Here is a 20,017-nt window from a genome sequence, read left to right as displayed (position 1 = left end):
GGGCCATAGCATTGCCGTGCCCTCCCCCAACCCCTGATCAGTTTTGTGATGTCCATCTTGCCCCCTAAGTGCTGTTTGGCATCTTCGCACAGTGTCTAATGAGCTACAGCTTGAAATTTATGTTTATGAGCTTGTCTGTTGTGATTATTGTAAGCAAGCCACTCATTTTTGTGGAGGAGGAAATTGTGGGGAGCGGGGAAAGGATCCATTGGCTGAGGCCAAAGTAACTGTGGACTTGGGGTCTGAAATAGATTTCTAGACAAGAGCCAGAGGGTAGGGCACATTCCCTGCTCCCTCGTTACGTGGGCATGCCTGTGAGTATTGGGAGTATGTGCATATGCAAGAAGGACCTGTGTGCCCCACAGTAACTCTGGGTGTGGAATGTTCCTTACAGTTCTGGCGTAAACACCTGGCGAGATCAGTTGAGACCAACACAGTTGCTTCAAAATGTAGCCAGATACAAAGGCTTCCCACCACCCATCCTTTCCGAAGATGGAAGCAGAATCATATATGGAGGGCGGGACTACAGTTTGGATGAATTTGGTAAGTACATAACCATAGACCAGCAAGCTGGTTACAAAGTGTAACAGCCCATCTCTTTGGGGTGGGGGGAGGGGCAGAGCAGTGCCCTAGTTATACCACAGGAGACTCTGCACACATGACTCTCTAACAAAAGCCCCATTATAGCCGAGCTCTGCGGTCTTGTCAAGTGTCAAAGTATACACATTTTCTTGTCTGTCTTACGTTTCACTTGACCTTTTTAGGTCATAGTCATTCGAGCTTTGAACACAAAATTCTAGTAATTAACTACTCTGTGTAATGCATAATTAGTTCATAATTTAGCTCAAAAGTGCTCAGGTGGTAGTGAGAGCCTTTCTCTCCCAGGCTTAGTCCATCGTTCTTCCAGCCCTTCTCTGAGAAGGCCCAGGGATGTGGGGGGTGGGGGTGGTTTGAAGAATCTTCTGAGTTCACATCTGGCCCACGTCTGAGCTTGGGGTCTTGCTCTTTCTCCAGCAGTAATTTATAATACAGTCTGTCCTGACACGCGGCCGGCTAGCTGCACTATGACAAAGCTTGAAATAAGCTTAACAGCTAAGAGCTGCGGTGTTACTCGGTGTCGCGCAGGGAGGGGGCTTCCCAGAGCCGGCGGCCGTGGAGCTTGCCTTGGAGGGCATGCAGGACCTCCAGGGAGGGCTGAATACAGACCCCTGGGAGTACAGTTGCCTTCCCGATCCTCCACTCTTTATTCTCGACACAGCAAGAAACTATATTTTGTCCTTCCCTTCCATTTGAGGAGGACTTAGTACCAGGGAGGATGAGCTGCTTAGGAGATGTTGATGTTGCTGTCAACATGAGAACTTGCAAAAGGGACTGGGAATTAACTGGCAAGCCACATGGCCTCATAGTTAAGAGCGCCCCCAAATAACCCCCCCAAAACTGTCTCAGTCACAAGGCTCATTCCAGTTACTCTTGTTACCTAACAAATCACCCCAAAACTTAGCGGCTGAAAAACACCCATTTCATTTTGCTCAGTTTTGCAGGTCAGGAACGGAGGAAGGGCTCACTGGGCACTTCTCACCTGAGTGGGCCGTGTGGTTCGTTGCTATCAGACGTTGGGGGCAGGGGGGGCTGCAGTCATCCCAAGACTTGACGAAGCTGGGTGTTGAGGATGGCCTGTATGCAGGGCCAGCAGCTGCTGCTGGCTCTTGGCTGGGGCTAACAATCAGAATATCCCCTCAGGCCCTTCTAGAAGGGCAGTCTCCAGATACTCATGCTCCATATGTGGCAGGTGGCTTCCCTTAGAGGACCAAGCAGAAGCTATGCGGACTTGCCTGCCTTGCCTGAGAAGTCACACGGCATTCTTCCTCCACACTTGAGTGCTCAGATAGGTCTCCAGATTCAAAGGAAGAGGACAGAGACTCCACCTCTCCATGGAAGAAGTGTCCGAGAATTCAAGGGCTGATTTTAAAATGCCACAGTAATGCTAGCCTCTATAACAACTGAACATCCACATGTCAGTGGCTTAAAACAGTAGTTTATTTCTCTGAAATTCACTCAGGATTCCAACAGGCAGCAGTGCGTCACAGACCCAGGCCCTTCCGTCTTGCGGCTTTGCTCTTCAACTCAGGCACCTGAAGGTGCTGTTCCTTCTGCATCCAAAAGGGAACAGCACCTAGAATATCTTTCATGAGAGGGTTTTATGTGCCAGGTCTGGAAGTGATACATCTGTCACTTCTGTGTTACTTTCGAGCCCGACTAGATTATGTGTCCACACCTAACTGCAAGGGAGGCTGGGAAACAGAATCTGGCTGTGAAACAGAATCTGGCTGTGAGCCTCTGCCTGAAAAGTAAACAGAGGCTGCTCTCATGGACACATTCTGGTGTGTTCTGGCCCCTTTGCTATTGGCAGCCCCCAAGTCAGCTGTGAGCCTGGTTGGGGCAGGGCCCATAGTCAAGAGCTCTTTCTATCCATGAGTCCTTCACAGATCCAAGTTCGCACACTAGCCCTACTTGCCCACTTCGCCCTTCTGGGATGAAGGGTTGCATACCCCTCCAGGAAATCGGGTTGAACGGTTTGCAGATGCCCATCCCTGTGTCAATGCCATTTTCCATTCCAGAAGCCAACAAAATCCTGCACCAGCACCTCGGGGCCCCTGACGAGCGTCTTGCCCTTCATATCCTCAGGACTCAGGGACTGGTCCCTGAGCATGTGGAAACCAGGACTTTGCACAGCACCTTCCAGCCCAACATCTCCCAGGTAAGAGCGTTCTCCCTGTGAAAACCCATCATGCACATCCCAAACACCGTGGCAGGAGCTGACCCACATGTGCCTCTTCTCTTTCGGACACTTTTAGATAGACAAGAAACAGAAAGGCAACTCAGATTAGCTTTATTCCAAAGGGGAATTATTTTAAGAATTTCCAGGTAATTCACTAAATCCAGGCATGTGTGTGTATTGGGGGTTGTGTTAGCAATGGGACATTCAGACGATGATAGAGGTGGGCACATGCAGCCGTCAGAGACTCCTGGTGAGAGTGGGAAGTGGGTGGCCTAAAGGACAGTGAAGACAGATGATTTATCTCGGTTTGCTCCTCTGCTCTCCTTTGTCACTTTCCATATGGATAGGACATAGGTAGGCCTGAAGAAACAGTTTCACCTAGAAAATCTGAAAGAAAGTTATAGTCTCTGCTACTCATAATACAACTTCTTTTTTCATTTTTGAAATTCAGGGGAAACTTCAGATGTGGGTAGATGTTTTCCCCAAGAGTTTGGGACCGCCAGGCCCTCCTTTCAACATCACCCCCAGGAAAGCCAAAAAGTAAGTAGTCTTGAGAGCCTGCTACATTGGACTGGGGCCTTGGTGCAAGACCAGAGGAAAAAAGCACCTTCAAAACGTGCTCTTTGCAGATACTACCTGCGCGTGATCATCTGGAATACCAAGGACGTTCTCTTGGACGAGAAGAGCATCACAGGGGAGGAAATGAGTGACATCTACGTCAAAGGGTAAGGTTAGATGCTCACTTGCCTTTGACAGAAAAGGAATGGGCAGCAGCATTATTCAAGGTATCCTCTCTAGGATCCTTGGTCAGGGGAAGCTGTTTCTTTCATGCAATCTGCTTAGGGAGCTCCAGCGACATACAGAGAAATCTGTATGGATCTTGTTTATAAGCAGACATATCAAATGACTATTAGCACCGATACATATTTCTACGTCTCTTGTAAAGTGGGTTCAGTTTATTATCAGTCTTGTTATTTCTTTTTAGTCATGCAGTTCATTTTATTCCTTTATGATACCTTGAGTAACTAGCCCTAGAAACACAAGGAAGGCTTTTTAATATTTCAGTTTCTGTATATTTTACTACCAACAGCTAATGTCCATGGAAAAGAGGAAACATGAGCATATTTCAAAAAAAAAAAAAAAAAATCTTTGATTCCACCATTTATGGAATGCCTGCATCCCACATGTGAAGCATCAGAGCCATTCATCATCCTCTTACTTGTATCATCGATTACCAGTAATCCATGTTGGTGTTAGTTTCACATTCTGTCCCCAGAATGGCACAGCGATGAAAATGCCGGTCTCTGGAGCCACACTACCTGGGTTGAAAGCCTGGTAACTTTCCCTACCAGGAGGGCCAGTGAGCTCGTAGTTTCCCATCTGCAGATAGTAACTGCTGCTCTGGGATATTCAGAATATTGAGTAACTCAAAGCATTTGGGGCAGTGCCTGGCAGACAGTAAACACTATGTGTATCAGGGTTCTCTAGGGAGACAACGAGTAGAGTGTGTGTGTGTGTGTGTGTGTAGAGGGCAATCGAGAGAGCAAGAGAGAGAGAGTGTATTTTAAGGATTTGGTGCACATGATTCTGGAGGCTGAGAAGTCCCTGGTTCTGCCCTCCAGAACCTGGAGGCTCAGGAAAGTGAGAGGTGTAGTGGAGGCTGACTCCTCCTTCATCTGCCTTTTGTTCTAGTCAGGCCTTCAACAGATTGGATGAGGCCCACCCACACTGGGAAGGGCAGTCTACTTCACGCAGCCCACCAGTTCAGATTCTAATTTCATCTAGAAGCACCCTCACAGACATACTGAGAATAATGTGTCATCTGGGCAGCCTGTGGCCAGGCACACTAACACCAAACATGAACTATCCCACTGTGTATGTGTTAGCTAGTAGGATTACTATTTCAGAGACCAATTTGGTTCTTTGATGTGTAAAAGATAAGATTTGTTGAAATTTAATATATTCATAAAGTGATAACAAAGTTTCACTTTTGATCCCAAGTGGCCTTCAATCAAAACTTTGTTGAAGACATAATTACTATCATTTGGGTTCACTGTAAACAGGGAATGTTTCATCAAGTTCTTCATTATTCCTTCTCATTTCAGGATCTTATTACCATTCCCCAAGGAAAACTAATCCTAGCTAATTATATATATGCAAATTTATTTGAGTGTCATAAGCATTTTTTTTTTTTTTCAAATCAGGGAAACTCAAGGAATACTGGACTGAGAGAAAACTCTAATTAAAGAATAAAAGCACAACCTAAAGTACCATATCCTGTTTGGAATTAAAACCTAAATGCTGTATGTGAAAAGATGAATCATGCATCAGTAGTATCCCTAGCACCACCACATGCTGATACACACCATGTATTCCTAACCCTAATACGCACGGTGCTTACCATCTGCCACAGGGTAATGGGCAGCTAGGACACTTCACGTGGGGAGGTATACAAAGTTTTACATGTGCATACGCAAATACAGAAAGTTAATTCGTCTTAAAATAATGTGAAAAGATTGATACTTAGAATTAAGTAAAAAAGATTCAGGAGAAGAAAAGAGGGAAGAGCTTCATGGGGTGAGCGGTCTGGGGAAGGAGGATGGTGGCTCTTTGGGGATCTTGTCAAGGAGGTGAAGTCACCAAGGTCCTACCCAAAGAGTGTAAACTCCTTTCCTCGAGTTAATTTAAAAGGTTAAAAGTGAATAGATGAATCTTTCAACTAAGCTAGCTAATTAGTTAATTAACTTGCAAGGACAACTATTGTAGTTAATTGATATTAATACCACTATTAACAATAGGATCTAACGGTAGCATGTGACTTTCTGGTACTCTCTATGGTCCCTTGAGGCAGAAGAATAGCCCTGGACTTTGGAGTCAGACCAACCAGGGCTTCAGAATTCTTAATACTTAATTCTGTCCATTAATTGCTGTGTGCCCTTGTGGAAGTTATTCTGTCTGGACCTCAGTTTCCACATCTGTAAAATGGAGCAAGTTATATAGTTGTTGGGAAGAATAAAACAAGGCATGCTGAGTATGGCAGATATTCAGTAACACAGCCAGGGATTTTGCCCTTTCCATTCTGGCCCTTCTAAGCCACAGTCTTCCACTCTGTCCTCATGTTAACGAGGGGAAGGGAGCACATATTGTTAACTTCACCTACAGGTGGGAGAAGAAGCCCAGAATGGTAAGTGGCAGAGTGTGTTCATAGCCAGGCCTGCCTCCTACTGAGAATCTCTTTCTGGTGGGGGGAGGGGGGAGTCCAGGTATCAGTCTTTTTTAAAAACTCCACCACGGTTGATTGCAGCGGGATTCTCATGCCCTCTGCCCAGTCTAAAATCAGGCGATCTCCTAGTTCCCAAACAGAACCCTTCCCAAGAGTAGGCAGATGTGACATCAGCCACTTCCCCCACACGTTCGGTTCGTTCATTCATTCCTTCAATAGGCCTACTACCTGCCAGGCACAAGCCACAAGAAACTTTTCAAATGTCAAAAGTTAAGATGTTAAATTGTTTATGGAAATGAATTTTCATTGATATGCACATGGAAATAACAGCTTACATCTCCCTTGCTAGTCTCATTAATGTGATCATAGTGAATTTAAGAATAATTAAAAAAAGGAAGTCGTAGGATGACTTGAGTCATGCCTGTTTTGTTTGCTTAAGTAAAACATGGAAGAGGAAATGCTAAATTTTTGAACTAACTCATATTCATTAAGCCTATCAGCAGTGATGACAGCCACTGATGAGTTATAGGTAGGAAGACTAGCATCGTAGCCAGCAAGCTTCAGCATTCCCAGAATAGAAGCTAAGTTGTTGATATTTTCCAGAAAATGTCACCTTATCCCTGCTAACTGAAGTCTAAAGGGTTTCCTGCTTTGGCTTTAGAGGAATTATATTTTATTTGGCTACAACCTGTGTTGGATGCAACAGAGCACCCCCCCCTTCATAAATCACCCCCAGCTCCCTACATAACTGGAGCCTGCCCAAGAAAAGTGCATTAATTCTCCTGCCCTTCACTCCCCTAATCACTGCACAATTTTGCGGCTAGATTACTTGTCAATCACATGAAGCTAAAGTCTGTTTGCTTCTGCTTTTCAGCTGGATTCCTGGCAATGAAGAAAACAAACAGAAAACAGATGTCCATTACAGGTCCTTGGATGGCGAAGGAAATTTTAACTGGAGATTTGTTTTCCCATTTGACTACCTCCCAGCGGAACAACTCTGTATCGTTGCTAAAAAAGTGAGTTCTGATCTATGCCCATGGGAAGTGGGTGTCATGGGTCTGCCTTAAAAGATGTGGGAAAAGTAGGAGCTGCCAGCACCTCCAAGGTCATGAGCCCGGCTCCCCCTTGAGGAGATGGGGAATCTGAGACCCACAGACGTGCAGATACTTGCCTTGGGTCACAAAGCTAAGACAGCTCTTTGTGCAATTCAGAAGGATCAGAAACACAACTGCCCCCGCCTAACAGGTGGGCAGCAGGGTAAAGGACCGAGTAAAGGGTTGACCTGAGTTCATATATGCAAATACCCGAGTGTTTTTATGTCACAGGGAGACTGATTTCATCCCATAAGCAGCACAGTTTGACTCATTAACCAAATAGAGGCAAGATATTTAGGTGAAATTTCCCTTTCACCTTCTTTATTAAACCTCAGCATCTCCTTTACCTCCTTCAGAAGCACTTTCATCAAGGGTCAAGGCTCTCATGGTCTTAATTAGTAAGACTCTAGTTACAGAACTCGACTGAAATTGGCTTATACAAAAAAAAAAGTGATTTATTGGTTCACATTACTAAAAAGTCCAGGGTTGGCAGGTTTAAGATTGAACTGTCGTCTTTAGGAATTGCTCTCATTTTCTCCACCCCTCTCTCTGCCCTCTCCCATGGACCTCATTCCCTGGTGAGGCAAGATGGCTGCCCACAGCCCAGCCCACCTCTTGCCCTCCCAGCATCCTCAGCAGAAATAGAAGAACCAACCCCCAATGGTGCCAACCAGAGTTCTGGAATTGGGCCTCTGTGTGTCTCTCTGTTTGGGGTCACGTTCCCATTCCAGAACCAACCAACGTGGCCTGGGGATGCAGTGCTAGGACTGGCCAAGCTCTGGAGTTCGAAACAGAGTCAGTTCTTCCCAAAGTGCATAGGAGGAGAGTCCCCAGGGAAAATCTGATGCTTTTTCCCCAAAAGGGGGGCCTGAATCTCAGCAGACAATAATGAGAGATGCCTTTTATAGATCCCCTATCCCATTCCTGCTCCCCACATTCTGTAAACCTTTCCTAGCTATGCCCGCTCACCTCCTCTCCCTAGACCTCATCAGAATTCACCTGCCTTATGTCCCATCTAGCCAGACCCTACCCTCTGCTGGCGCTACTCAGTGCTGCTGGTGTAGGGAGCGCTTTTCCGAGCCAAGTGAGATAAATGCCTTCAAAGGGCACTTTCTAGAACACAGAGGCCCAACCTGATGTCAAATCACGCACACTTCCAGATGGTGAGGCAGACCGGCAAGAAGGGGACGGCCTTTCCTATCTACTCACATTTAGTGTTGGATGTCTCAGTGCCCTGTGTGCCACCGCGGGAGCATGACCCCACGCGGGACAGTCAATGAGGCCAACCAACACCAGAATGGGCTACCTAGTCCCTCAGAGCCAACATTTCTGGGATGTCATCTGAAAAGAAACAAAGCACCTGGGTGGCTCAGTTGGTTAAACATCTGACTCAATTTTGGTTCAGGTCATGATCTCGGGGTGGTGAAGTCGAGCCCCAAGTCAGGCTTGCTCTGGGCATGGAGCCTGCTTGGATTCTCTCTCCCCCTCCTCCAAAAAAAAAAAGAAAACCGAGAAACAATCCAACCATCCTTCTTTGAATTCATGAAACACTGGGGGAATCCCATTCTGCTGGGGCCTGAGGCACGCACACTGGGGGAATCCCATTCTGCTGGGGCCTGAGGCACGCAGGAGTAATTGGGCTGTGGAGGTGTTACTCTGTTTGGCTAATATTGTTCAGAGGCAGAGACCAGAGGTGAGAACTTGTGGAGGACCCTTACCCAGTCCTCCCTCCACCTAACTTCAGAATGAGGAATCGGTGGGTCTGGGTTGACCAGAGCATGTAAAACACAGCAATATTTTCAAAAGCCAAAAATATAAGGACATTTTAAATCTGCTGCTAAGAGTGAAAGCTGATCCCCAGTCTCCTCACCCCCATGTGAAAGGAGTGTGCTCAAACATCCATGGAGGGGGTGTAGAAGGTCACTGAGCAAATGTGACACCCCAGCAGGTGTTAGTGTGGGTGGGCTGGCCTAGAACAGCTTGGCTTTGGGAGGTTAGTCTGAGCTGGCCCTAGTGGTACGGGGTGGGGGACCCACAGATATAACTCCCCAAACCACAAGAGTGGCAGCAGGGAGTCACACTGATAGGAACATGGCAGGCCGGAAACCTTCTGTTTGGGAGTTGCCTGGGACAACCTTTTTGTCACCCAGCTGGTGGCCTTGAGATTTCCTAGGCAGCCTGGCTACCCTCCATGTCATGGGCTGGAGGGTTGAGGGAAAGTAGGAGGGGTTGTTAGAGGGGGGTTATGGAAGAGATCAAAGGCCCTGTGCCCTGATGCTAGGGTTTCAAGGGACCCGAGGGTAAGGTTTCAGAGTCCAGTAATCCGAGTCCAGAAAATCCAATGACTTGGTTTTTCTTTCTCTTGTCATTTTAGGAGCATTTCTGGAGTATTGACCAAACCGAATTCCGGGTCCCACCCAGACTCATCATTCAGATATGGGATAATGACAAGTTTTCTCTGGATGACTATTTGGGTAGGGCTTACATTTGGATACTTTTCTCTAAGAAATTTTACTCGGAATTAGTGAAATCAATTAAAATCTGAGTCCGTGATTTAAATCACCAGTTCCGTGGGTAATTAAGGGTTGGGCTACACTCACTGCCCCCATGTCCTCTGGGCAGTGTAGCCTGCCTGCTCGCTGTCTCAAGCCCTCTGAAAACTGCACAGTGAACGTCACTCTTTTTAGCAGGCCCCATCCGCATTCAGGGACCCCCAAGGAGGCTCTTACACCAGTTCCTGTCTTGCCTTGAACACTCAAAGTCTATATCCACAAGGGAATGCCTCAGCCTTGACTCCACAGCCAGACTACCCACACTGCCTCCTCAGCACATCAGAATTGGCTTCCTCCTCCTCCTCCTCCGCGCTGCTCTCAATCCCCTAATGTCACCAGCCCTTGTTCTTTCCCTGGGGTCCATCCTCCTCGGTGGTTGAAGGCACTTATTAAACACCCCCCACCTTGGGCCCTTCCCTTTCTTGGTACGCATGACCCAAGACCACCACAATAACATAATGCTCTTCTGAATTCCCCTCTCCCAGGCCCTGAGTCTGCCTCATTGGCCTGCTCTGTTTTTCCCTCCCACTCTTTAAATGCAGGTCTTTGCCTTCCCTAGAGTTCCCTGGCTCTCCCCCACACCCCCTCATCAGTCTCCTGCCCCGCTCAGTTGAAGGTAAAAAAGCTTCATTGTTCACCTCTCAGCAAGATTGACTCCTAAATGAGCATAGGTAGCCAGAGCGCCCACAGTGCCTCTGTTCAGGGTAGCTTGAGACTGCTCTGAGCACATTCCAAATCTGCCTTCAGCAGACGTCTAATCTATAGATGTTTAATTCTTTTGAGCTTGTAGAAGAGCTCTGTTTATATTTGTATCTTTGAGAAATAAACCACATCACCCTCTGAGATGCAGAGCAGTGGACAGACATTTCTTCTACCACTTTCCATCCTATCCAGAAGGAATTTTAAATGTCTACCAGGATCCCTTTCTCTAACTCACCCATCACCTGCTCGAAATCACTGTCTGCCTCTCCCCTGACAAGAACATTCTGTTCACTTGTGAACAATGGCTGATCCATTGAAGCTTATTTGGGTCTGTCTCCTTGGCTAGGTTTCCTGGAACTTGACTTGCATCGTACCATCATTCCAGCAAAATCATCAGAGAAATGCAGTTTGGACATGATTCCAGACCTCAAAGCCATGAACCCCCTGAAGGCAAAAACCGCCTCACTATTTGAGCAGAAGTCCATGAAAGGCTGGTGGCCGTGCTATGCAGATAAAGATGGCTCCCGTGTGATGGCGGTAGGACTGTTTCCCAGTTCGGGTCATTCATTCCTTTTGTCATTTAGGCTCTGCCCTCTCTCGGCTGATGCCAGATAACAAAGTGTTAAATCGGAGAGACCTTAAGTTACAGGAATGGTTTGTACTGGGATCACAGGGGAAGGTGGTGGGTGCCGTGAGCATTTGTGTGGGTGTGTATGGTAGGTGGAGAGATTGGAATGGTGGAAAAGCTGGGAGCCCCAGCGGCTACATGGTATTTCCTGAGGACCCTGCATCACCGGGAAGGCTGAGTTACCCTGAGCTTTTGGTACAATTCAGTACAGAAAAAAGGAACTTCAAACTCTTCCTGTTGAAAACAATAAATTTAAGAAGGTGGAGGAAGCAGGGAGCCCTGACATCCACTGGGCACAAAGGCCAAAACTTATAAGCAAGTTGAGAGAACTCCCAGGTAGACTGTGCTAGAGAAGCAGAAGCTCGGGTTGCCGTGCCAGGTCAGAGAAGAGGACCTCATTCATCATGTACTGTTGCTACTGCTAACAGCTGACATCCTAGAGCACTCATTAGGAGCCCGGCAACATGCTAAGTGCCTCACATTCATAATCATGGTTTTGAAAACAACTTTGAGGTATAATTTACACAGAATAAACTACATCTACTTAAAGTGCACAATTCCATGAGTTTTGACTGATACACTCCTGAGACCACCACCAGAACCAAGATCCAGAACATTCCCATTGCTCCAGAAGTTTCTTTGTGCCCCTTGCAGTCTACTCTTCTCTCCACTCCTGACCCAGGAAACCATTTATCTGTTTTCTACCACTACAGAGTAGTTATACATAATCTCATTTAGTTGTAGCTGACAATTCCAGAAAGGAGACATTATCTCCAGTTTGTAGATTCAAGGAACAGGCTGGGGTAGAACATTAAAAAATATTTTAACTGAAGCATACTTAACATATAAACTTTTTACTTAAAAAATAAAACTACTACTGAACTAGGTAAAATAAAAAGCCAACCCCCAAAACAGACTGGGAGAGATGTAGCAACCTGCCATCGTCAGACCCCTCACTTTGTCAGACCCGTCAGCAGAGGATGTCCTCTGGCTCCACCACCGAGGCAGCTGTCAAGGGTGGGGTCCTCAGACTGTTGGTGACCTAGTGTGCATTCCGGGGTCCAGAAAGCCTGTGACAAGCCTGGCCATAAAAGTGGGCAACTTTTAGACCTCTTTGGGCCTCAGCGTCCTCAAGTACACATGAGGGTCATCACAGTACCTGGTTTATAGGGTTGCTGTGAGCGTCACATGGGATTATCCACGTAGAAGCCTTAAACGGTGTCCAGTGTGTCACTTAGGAACCTGTATGAACACAGAGGCAGCATTCATTCATTCATTCATGTATTCAGCTTAGTACACTATCGAGTACCCATGGAGTGCCCTCCCCGCTCCGTACAGCGGTTAAGCAGGAAGTATGGAGCTGCATGTTGTCATTAGCAGGATTTAGGTTAATCTTTTCCAAATAAAGTTACAAAGGATGGTGCGTGAGAAGGCAAAGAGATGGATATGAGAAAGTTAGAGGACGGAGTACAGAGAATGAAAAGTAGGGAGCAGAGGGAGGGAAAGCAATTTGTCCTCTCAGTTTCCCACATGGGGTTGCTTCAGAAACACATGGAAGAGGAAATGCGATGAAATCTCTTGAGGAAAATTTAGGGCAATCTAAGGATTGTTTTACAAGAGTAAAAATCATTGCTCAGGGAATACTCCTTGGGTTGAAATGAAAATATTTGTGAAACGTGATGTCATGTGTTTAACCTGTTCTGCTTTACTGAAGGGGAAAGTGGAGATGACGTTGGAAATCCTCAATGAGAAGGAGGCGGACGAGAGGCCAGCCGGGAAGGGACGTGATGAACCCAACATGAACCCCAAGCTGGACCCACCAAAGTGAGAGGCCCTCTTTGTTCTCCATGATGTCTGATCCCCAAACACCTGCAGTCTGAAAGCCCCCCCCCCTTCCAATACGCTTAGTGGAATGGATTCGGTGTTGTCTTAATTTTGCACTTAATGGGGGGGTAGGGGGTGGAGAGCTTGGTGATCTAGCTTCATTTTAACTTCTCCCCTTTCCCACAAACCAAAGTCCAGAGTATCTTCAGCATCTTAGGGAGCCATAAAATGTTAAAAAATCTTTCTCAGCCAACTGAGGGGAATAATGTCTTTTCTTGACTTTATCAATGTTACTAAGTGTTCTTCAAACTGTGTTAGGTTCTGAAGTAGAATACCAAGTTGGGTGGGTAAAACCATTTCTTTGCAATGCAGCCGACCAGAAACCTCCTTCCTCTGGTTCACCAACCCATGTAAGACCATGAAGTTCATCGTGTGGCGCCGCTTTAAGTGGGTCATCATCGGCCTGCTGATCCTGCTCATCCTGCTGCTCTTCATGGCCGTGCTCCTATACTCCCTACCGGTAAGGCCCTCGGCCTCGTGAACTATGGTCGGCCGTCCAGCTGTTCAGTAGACTGACCTACTTAGCAGTTGCGGCGTTGCAGTCCTTCAGCCTGTGGGAAATTTAGTGATGTTTGTTGTGATGGAAACGACGTTCTTAGGGTGTCACAGATTACAGGCAGAACTTCCTCGTTTGAGGAAAAAAAAATTGGTTTCAGGAATTCTAGGAGAAATCCCTCAGACTTTTAGCAATGTGGGCCAGGATAATAGCCAGCATTTCTGACCGATCTCCCTGCCTTCACACTTTCTTGTCCCAAACCATCCTGCAAGCTAACTCCTTACCCTAGCATCCACAGATCCCCAAATCTGGGCTCGGTATAGGTCTACATTAACCCTAAACATCACCCAAACTAGCTAGTCCCCCAGATCCCCACAGGGATCGCCCTTACCTGCCAGGATGCCTTTGCTAATGCTGTTCCCTTGCCCATGTTGTGTCTATCAAAACTTTGTTCTTTACGGCCTGCATCACATACTCTTCCTCTTAAATTTTCCTCAGTCACCTCAGTCATAAATGCGAGTCTAGATGGGAGGTTTGCTGCTGTGTCCAGAACTCATACCTTCATTCTTTCATTCAGGGGATTTATTGAGCATCTACTACGCACTAGGAATTGGGATGTTGAGATGACCGAGGCATGATTTCTTACCCACGAGCAGTTCATGGCCTAGGGACCACAGACATATGAATAAGTAAATTACTATGAAAGCCAGGCTTTTATAGAGATAGGAACAGTGAGCATAGGATCCTATGGCTGAGGATGGTTTTCACCAAGGAGGTAAAGCCCATTTTGCCAAGCGCAGAAAGGACACTCCAGGCATTTAAAGACTTCCTTCGACCCGTATCGGTAATAGAACAGCTGTTTTTGTTAGGGTAACAGAGTCACAACCACAACTGCAGAGATGTAAGTTCTCTTTGCCCCCAGTATCATACTTTGTTGATGCCCATGCACACTGGGTTCTACTTGCCAGTAGTCTGACCAAGACCTCGATCTTGACCATTTAAAAAACAGTAATCTCTTCTTACTGATTTAGATTCTTTTGATTTAAACAAGTGGTTCTCTGGGTAGCTCAGTGGGTTAAAGCTTCTGCCTTCGGCTCAGGTCATGATCCTGGGGTCCGGGGAGCCTGCTTCCTCCTCTCTCTCTGCCTGCTTCTCTGCCTCCTTGTGATCTCTGTCTGTCAAATAAATAAATAAATATTTAAAAAAAAAAAAAAAACAGTGGTTCTCAACTGGGGGCAGTTTTGCACTCAGAAGGATGGGTGGCAATGTCTGGAGACATTTGGGTTGGCACCCTGGGGGCTGCAGCTGACAGAGGGCAGGTAGAGGCCAAGAATGCTGCACGTGCCACAGTGCATGGGCCAGTCCCCGATGACAAAAAGTCACGTGGTTCTAGATGTCAGTAGTGCCTAGGCTGAGAATCCCTAACTTAAATACTCATTTTTTTTCAACATTCTTTGTTTTCGTTTTAGAATTATTTGTCAATGAAGATTGTGAGACCAAATGCATAGTGAAAGCAAAGCTTCTTTTCAAGTCATCCAGCAATGAGGGAATCCTGTCTCCGTTTATGGACCAAAATCAAGAGCGATTTTGTTTGCATCTGACACGGATCCCAGCAAGAGGCTTGTCAGGTCCCTTCACCAAGGCCGGGAGTTCCTGGAGGGTCCAGGTCCTCAAAAGTCAGGCCAACAGGCAACATTTTTATTTTGTTCTCTATCTTTGAAGTATTAAGTTTTAACCGCATTTTTCAGGATATTTTTCAAGGTGGCTGGTTCCATTTAAAAAGCATCTTTTTTATGGGTCCGTAATTTTATAATTCAATTTTTAGAAATTGCCGAAATCAAATTAGACAATTTCTGCATCTTAACTTCATATACTTCTTATTTGTAATCAACAAAAAAGACTGTGCGTTATAAAATAAAATAGTCATTCTTATTTATGCCTGCAACTATTTTTAAGATATTTTATATGGATGAATGTCATGAGACTCTATTCAATCTCTGTGATGAACCCAAATAAAAACCTCTCACCTTTGACACATAGCCGTTCATTGTAGCTGTGCGCTGAGCTGGGAAGGAGGCAGTTCCCCGTCCTCTGGGCCTCCGAGATGGAATGCCACAGCGTACCACTAGGCCATACAGCTTTCACGTGTGCTGCCAAATCTTAGCCAGTGGGCCAAACTGAAGAAATATAATAAATAATAAAAGCTAATGCTTATTAAAAGTACTTTTATTCTATGCACAGCATTGTTTCAAATGCTTTATGTATATTAACTCAATTAATCCTCAAGATAATCCTATAAAGGGAGGTAACATCAACCCCATTTTACAGTTGGAGAAACGAAGGCACAAAGGTGAAGTAATTTGCATAAGACCACACGACCAATAAACGGTAGAAGCTGGAATTTGAACCCAGGCCGTCTGGGTTCTTTCCTTCTTCTCTTCACCACCACACTATGCCACCAGTGGGAAGACTGTCAAGAGGGGCATGGAGCTGAATGGTCAAGTAAAGAATGACAGTAGCAACCAGTATGGCTTCATGCCAACAGCAAACCAGTCAGCGTGCCTTCCAGAACATTGTCCTGATACTACAAGAGACCATGGTGAGATCAACAAACCGTTCTATTCTAAACACAGAACCAGGGGGAACAAGAAATCGTACCATAATGGTGATGCTTCTGGGCATTTAGATAACATTATACCACAGCGGTGACTGTCTTTGCATTATTGCCGAGTTGTTTCCTATTTTGAACATTTTATGTTCTCCCCCAAATTTTAACATTCTAAGTGGGCTCGACACATAAAATGGTTGAGAGCCACAGCGTAACTAAATCAGAATGCTCGCCATTTCCCCCAGGCACCTTCTACTCTCCTCCCTGAGTCTGGGCATGTTATCACCCATCCGAGATGCCTCCACCTACCTGCTCTGGTAGCAGCCCTGTCCACCCTTGAAGTTCTGGTTCAGATACCACTTTGTCCTGACACCCCTTAGGTCCCAATGTGATCCTTCAATGCCAGATGCAAACATATTAATACAACCTTCCTGAAGAGATCTACGAAAAGCCTTTAAAAAAGGTTTATGCCCTTTGACCCAGTAATTTCTCTCCTAAGTATTAATTCCAAGGAAATGACCAGAAAGGCAGAGGTTCGTGTACAAAAATGGATGTGATAGTATGCTTCTTAATGGTACAAACCAGAGACAACCTAAATGTCCAACTAGAGGGGAATGGTTAAATACATGGTAAAATCCCTATATTGGTACAAGGATGAAAGTATATCCATTTTTAAAATTTTGTTATTGACATCAGAAAATGCTAATATGTGAGACACAACCCCAAAAATCATAATACAAATCTATATAGAATAAGCCCCCAAATATATGGGTGTCTATAAAGAAATTCACCAAAATATTAGCAGTGTAAGGAACTTATGCAAGATTTGTATTTATGCATATTGAAATAATTTACAAAACCAACATTGGGGGTTCATAACAATAAACTAAGAGATTGAGTTTGAGGGATATGCTATACTTAGTTTCATCTTGTAACGATATAGGCGTGGTTTGTTTTCACAACAGACTGTAAGCTCCTTTAGGACAGAGGTAACACCTGTGAGATCACCCCAGGGTGCCGGAGAGTAGCAGGCCTGGATCTGTATCCCTGGTCATGCCTCAAACTCATCCGCATCCTGGGAACAATAATGCCCTCCTCACTGGATTAAGGTGAGGGCTGAATGGAATCGTGTATGGAGAACTCCTTTATATATCTGAGGCGTGGCCGGTACTCAACTCAGGGAAGCTTCCAGTATCACATCACACTGGTACATCTGAAGTTCTGGTTCCAAAAAGCAATAAAAGCAGACTCTTTTCCTTCTAAGACTCACTAAATAGGAGAAAAGCAAGCTAGAAGACTGCCTTCCAACTCCTCAAGACCGAGAAAGAAGGTGGGGGTCTCAAAATCAGGAGGGAGGAAAACAGGCTCATTCCTACCATTTCAGGCAGCAAGTGTCAAAGCTGGTATGTGTGGCTGGTGGCGGCAACACCTGCTTGCTTCTAGTGCTTTCCGACGGCTCCAGTTTAGGGACTCTGGGCCCTCCCTGTCACAGGGTTGACAAGTGTCATCATGGCCTCAGCATTGACAAGCTCAACTCCTAACCCTCTGGAGTCGCACCAGACCTACCCTCAAACCACTACTTTCTTAGAACATTACATCATCTTGCTTATAATTAACAAACTTGTAATTAACAAAGCTGTCGACAGCTTTCAGCTAATTTAGGGGAGATTCTAATGATGTAAGGGAGACAGACAATTTCACTTTAAGCGGATTTTCTTAGAGGGAAAGAAAATAGACTCCCCAAAAGAGCTTTCTCCAGGCAAGGTTGTTATTTTGAATATTTAACTATCAGTACGGCCCTGACACGAGCTAATCAGAGCAGAGGCTTTACCCCATCACAGTGGAGAATGGCTGTTACCAACCTAGAACTGCCACACCAGTACGTGCAGGCTGAATGGTAGCCTTCCTTCCAGGGAACCCCACCAATACACTCTCCCATAGTGCCTCCCCCAAGGAATATAGGCATACCTCGGAGATACTGAGGGCTTGGTGAATACAGATCTAGCATAATTCTTAAGAGCGCTAGGATTTTGGGTAGAGTAAATGGGCTTCAACTTCAAGTCACCAGCAGCATTAGTCTAACGAGAGAGGGAACCTGTCCTTGGAAGATGTGGAGCCAGGCACTAACTTCACTCTAGCTGTGAAAGTCCTGGATGGCATCTTCTTCTGACATAAGACTGTTTCCTCTACATGGAAAAATCTGTTGTTGAACGCAGCTACCTTCACTGTCTTGGCTAATCTTATTATGGAGATGGCTTCTTAAACTCATGACACAACCTCTGCTGGCTTCACACTTTTGTTCTGTAGCTTCCTCACCTCTCCCAGCCTTCACAGAATTAAAGTTAGGGCCTTGCTCTGGATTAGGCTTTAGCTTAAGGAAATGTTGTGGCTGGTTGGAGCTTCTATCCAGACTCCTAGAACTTTCTCTGTATCAGCAATAAGGCTGTTCTGCTTTCTCGTCACGTGTTCACCGGAGTAGCACTTTGAATTTCCTTCAGGAATTTTTCCTTTGCATTTACAACATGACTCAAGAGGCCTAGCCTTCGGCCTCTCTCAGCTTTCGACATGTCTTCCGCACTATGCTTGATCATTTCTGGCTTTTGATTTAAAGTGAGAGATGTGCGACTCTTCCTTCCACTTGGAGGCCACTATAGGGTTATTAACTGGCCTGATTTCAATATTGTGTCTCAGGGAATAGTCCTGAGGAGAGGGACAGAGATGGGGGAACAGCCAGTCGGTGGAGCAGTCAACACACGCATTTATTAAGTTCGTTGTCTTAAATGGATGCAAATCATGGCACCTCCAACCAGTTATAATAGTAACATCAAAGAACCCTGATCGTAGATTACCGTAAGAAATAGAATAATAAAAATGAAAAAGTTTTAAATGACCAAAATGTGATGACACAAAGAGAACAAATGAAGTTGGAAAAACGGTACCAACAGACTTGCTCAACACAGGGTTGCCACAAACCTTCAATTTGTAAAGAACGCATGCCCGTGAAGTGCAATAAAGCAGAGAGCAGTAAGAAGACCCTCACCTCTCCTGCTGAGCAGGTCAACGGATGGCTGTAAGGAAAGTCTTTTCCTCCCTTGCCTTCCACAGACCTAACTGGAATGCATGAGCATGGTTCCTTTGAGTAACTGTCTATGGAGCTCTACTAGGAACGAAATAATCCCCAGGGAGAGTATTAAGCTGGCTTTCTGTGTAGCACCCCTCCCCCTCCTCTCATCCCCCCCCAGAAAAATGCTTCATCTTGTCAAAAGATAATGGCCCCTCATTTGAGGTCGTTAGCCGCCTGGTGACCTATAAATGATAGCTAAAAGCTGGAACTAATCACAGTCCAGTCAGATTGTCGCTTCGCTGTGAATTAAATACCACTTAGTCCTAACTGATTCTAGCAAGTGCCACCATTACTGTTGGAGCCTTCATTAGGAAAATAAATCTCCATCAATGTCTTGGGGGTGACAGGGAACTGAAAATCCTGACAGGCTAACATTTGATTTGTTTTGTTCTTCCTTTCTCATTTCAGGACTAGGGGGAAAAACGATATATATTTATATGTATAAATATATATAACACATTTATATATAAATTATATATATATAATATATATTATATATATAATATATATATGTCACAATTAGATCTGCACATTGCTAAAGAGCTATTTAAAAGGTGGGCTGAGTTCTGAAGCCTATTTTGGAAAAGGAGCAGAAGGGAGCTGAGCAGTCTGGTTTTCCAGCTGCTGGCCAAGTGGTAGCTCTTTGCCCCTCTGAGTTCACCCCGGCTCAGGGGATTGTTTGTCCAAAGACTGGAACGGACTTGTTTCACCACTGTTGAGCAGATGTTATTACAAATACAAGTAGAAGGCAAGGGTGCTTTCCAGAAACTGCTGTTCAGTTCAGAGAAAGTACAACTTGACAGCCATGTGGGGAACCAACAGTGACAATGATTTCAAAGTTTAAAAACCCTCTACAGTTTAAATATTTCATGCTAAATACATTTCTTTGTGAGGCCAATATGTTCAGTACTCTGGACCATATGCACG

General features: G+C 45.4%; 1 protein-coding gene across 2 annotated transcripts in view; it reads left to right on the top strand.

Moving 5' to 3' along the window:
• LOC111145054 (myoferlin) overlaps positions 1 to 15,389 on the top strand; it is a 166,002-nt gene extending 150,613 nt beyond the window's left edge. For both annotated transcript variants that reach the window (XM_022499667.1, XM_022499666.1), the window contains 10 exons: positions 395 to 543; positions 2,619 to 2,758; positions 3,231 to 3,319; positions 3,409 to 3,504; positions 6,877 to 7,018; positions 9,471 to 9,570; positions 10,697 to 10,887; positions 12,693 to 12,802; positions 13,175 to 13,322; positions 14,828 to 15,389. In XM_022499667.1, the coding sequence (XP_022355375.1) occupies positions 395 to 543; positions 2,619 to 2,758; positions 3,231 to 3,319; positions 3,409 to 3,504; positions 6,877 to 7,018; positions 9,471 to 9,570; positions 10,697 to 10,887; positions 12,693 to 12,802; positions 13,175 to 13,322; positions 14,828 to 14,866 (1,204 nt within the window). In that variant the 3' untranslated portion in view covers positions 14,867 to 15,389. The remainder of the gene's footprint in view (positions 1 to 394; positions 544 to 2,618; positions 2,759 to 3,230; positions 3,320 to 3,408; positions 3,505 to 6,876; positions 7,019 to 9,470; positions 9,571 to 10,696; positions 10,888 to 12,692; positions 12,803 to 13,174; positions 13,323 to 14,827) is intronic.
• The last annotated feature ends 4,628 nt before the right edge of the window (positions 15,390 to 20,017 follow it).

The sequence above is a fragment of the Enhydra lutris genome, unplaced genomic scaffold (genome assembly GCF_002288905.1).
Source record: "Enhydra lutris kenyoni isolate GAN:26980312 unplaced genomic scaffold, ASM228890v2 scaffoldscaffold12, whole genome shotgun sequence".
Lineage (NCBI taxonomy): Eukaryota > Metazoa > Chordata > Mammalia > Carnivora > Mustelidae > Enhydra > Enhydra lutris.
The sequence above is the reverse complement of the archived record's forward strand: the minus strand, read 5'-3'. Positions and strand labels throughout refer to the sequence as shown.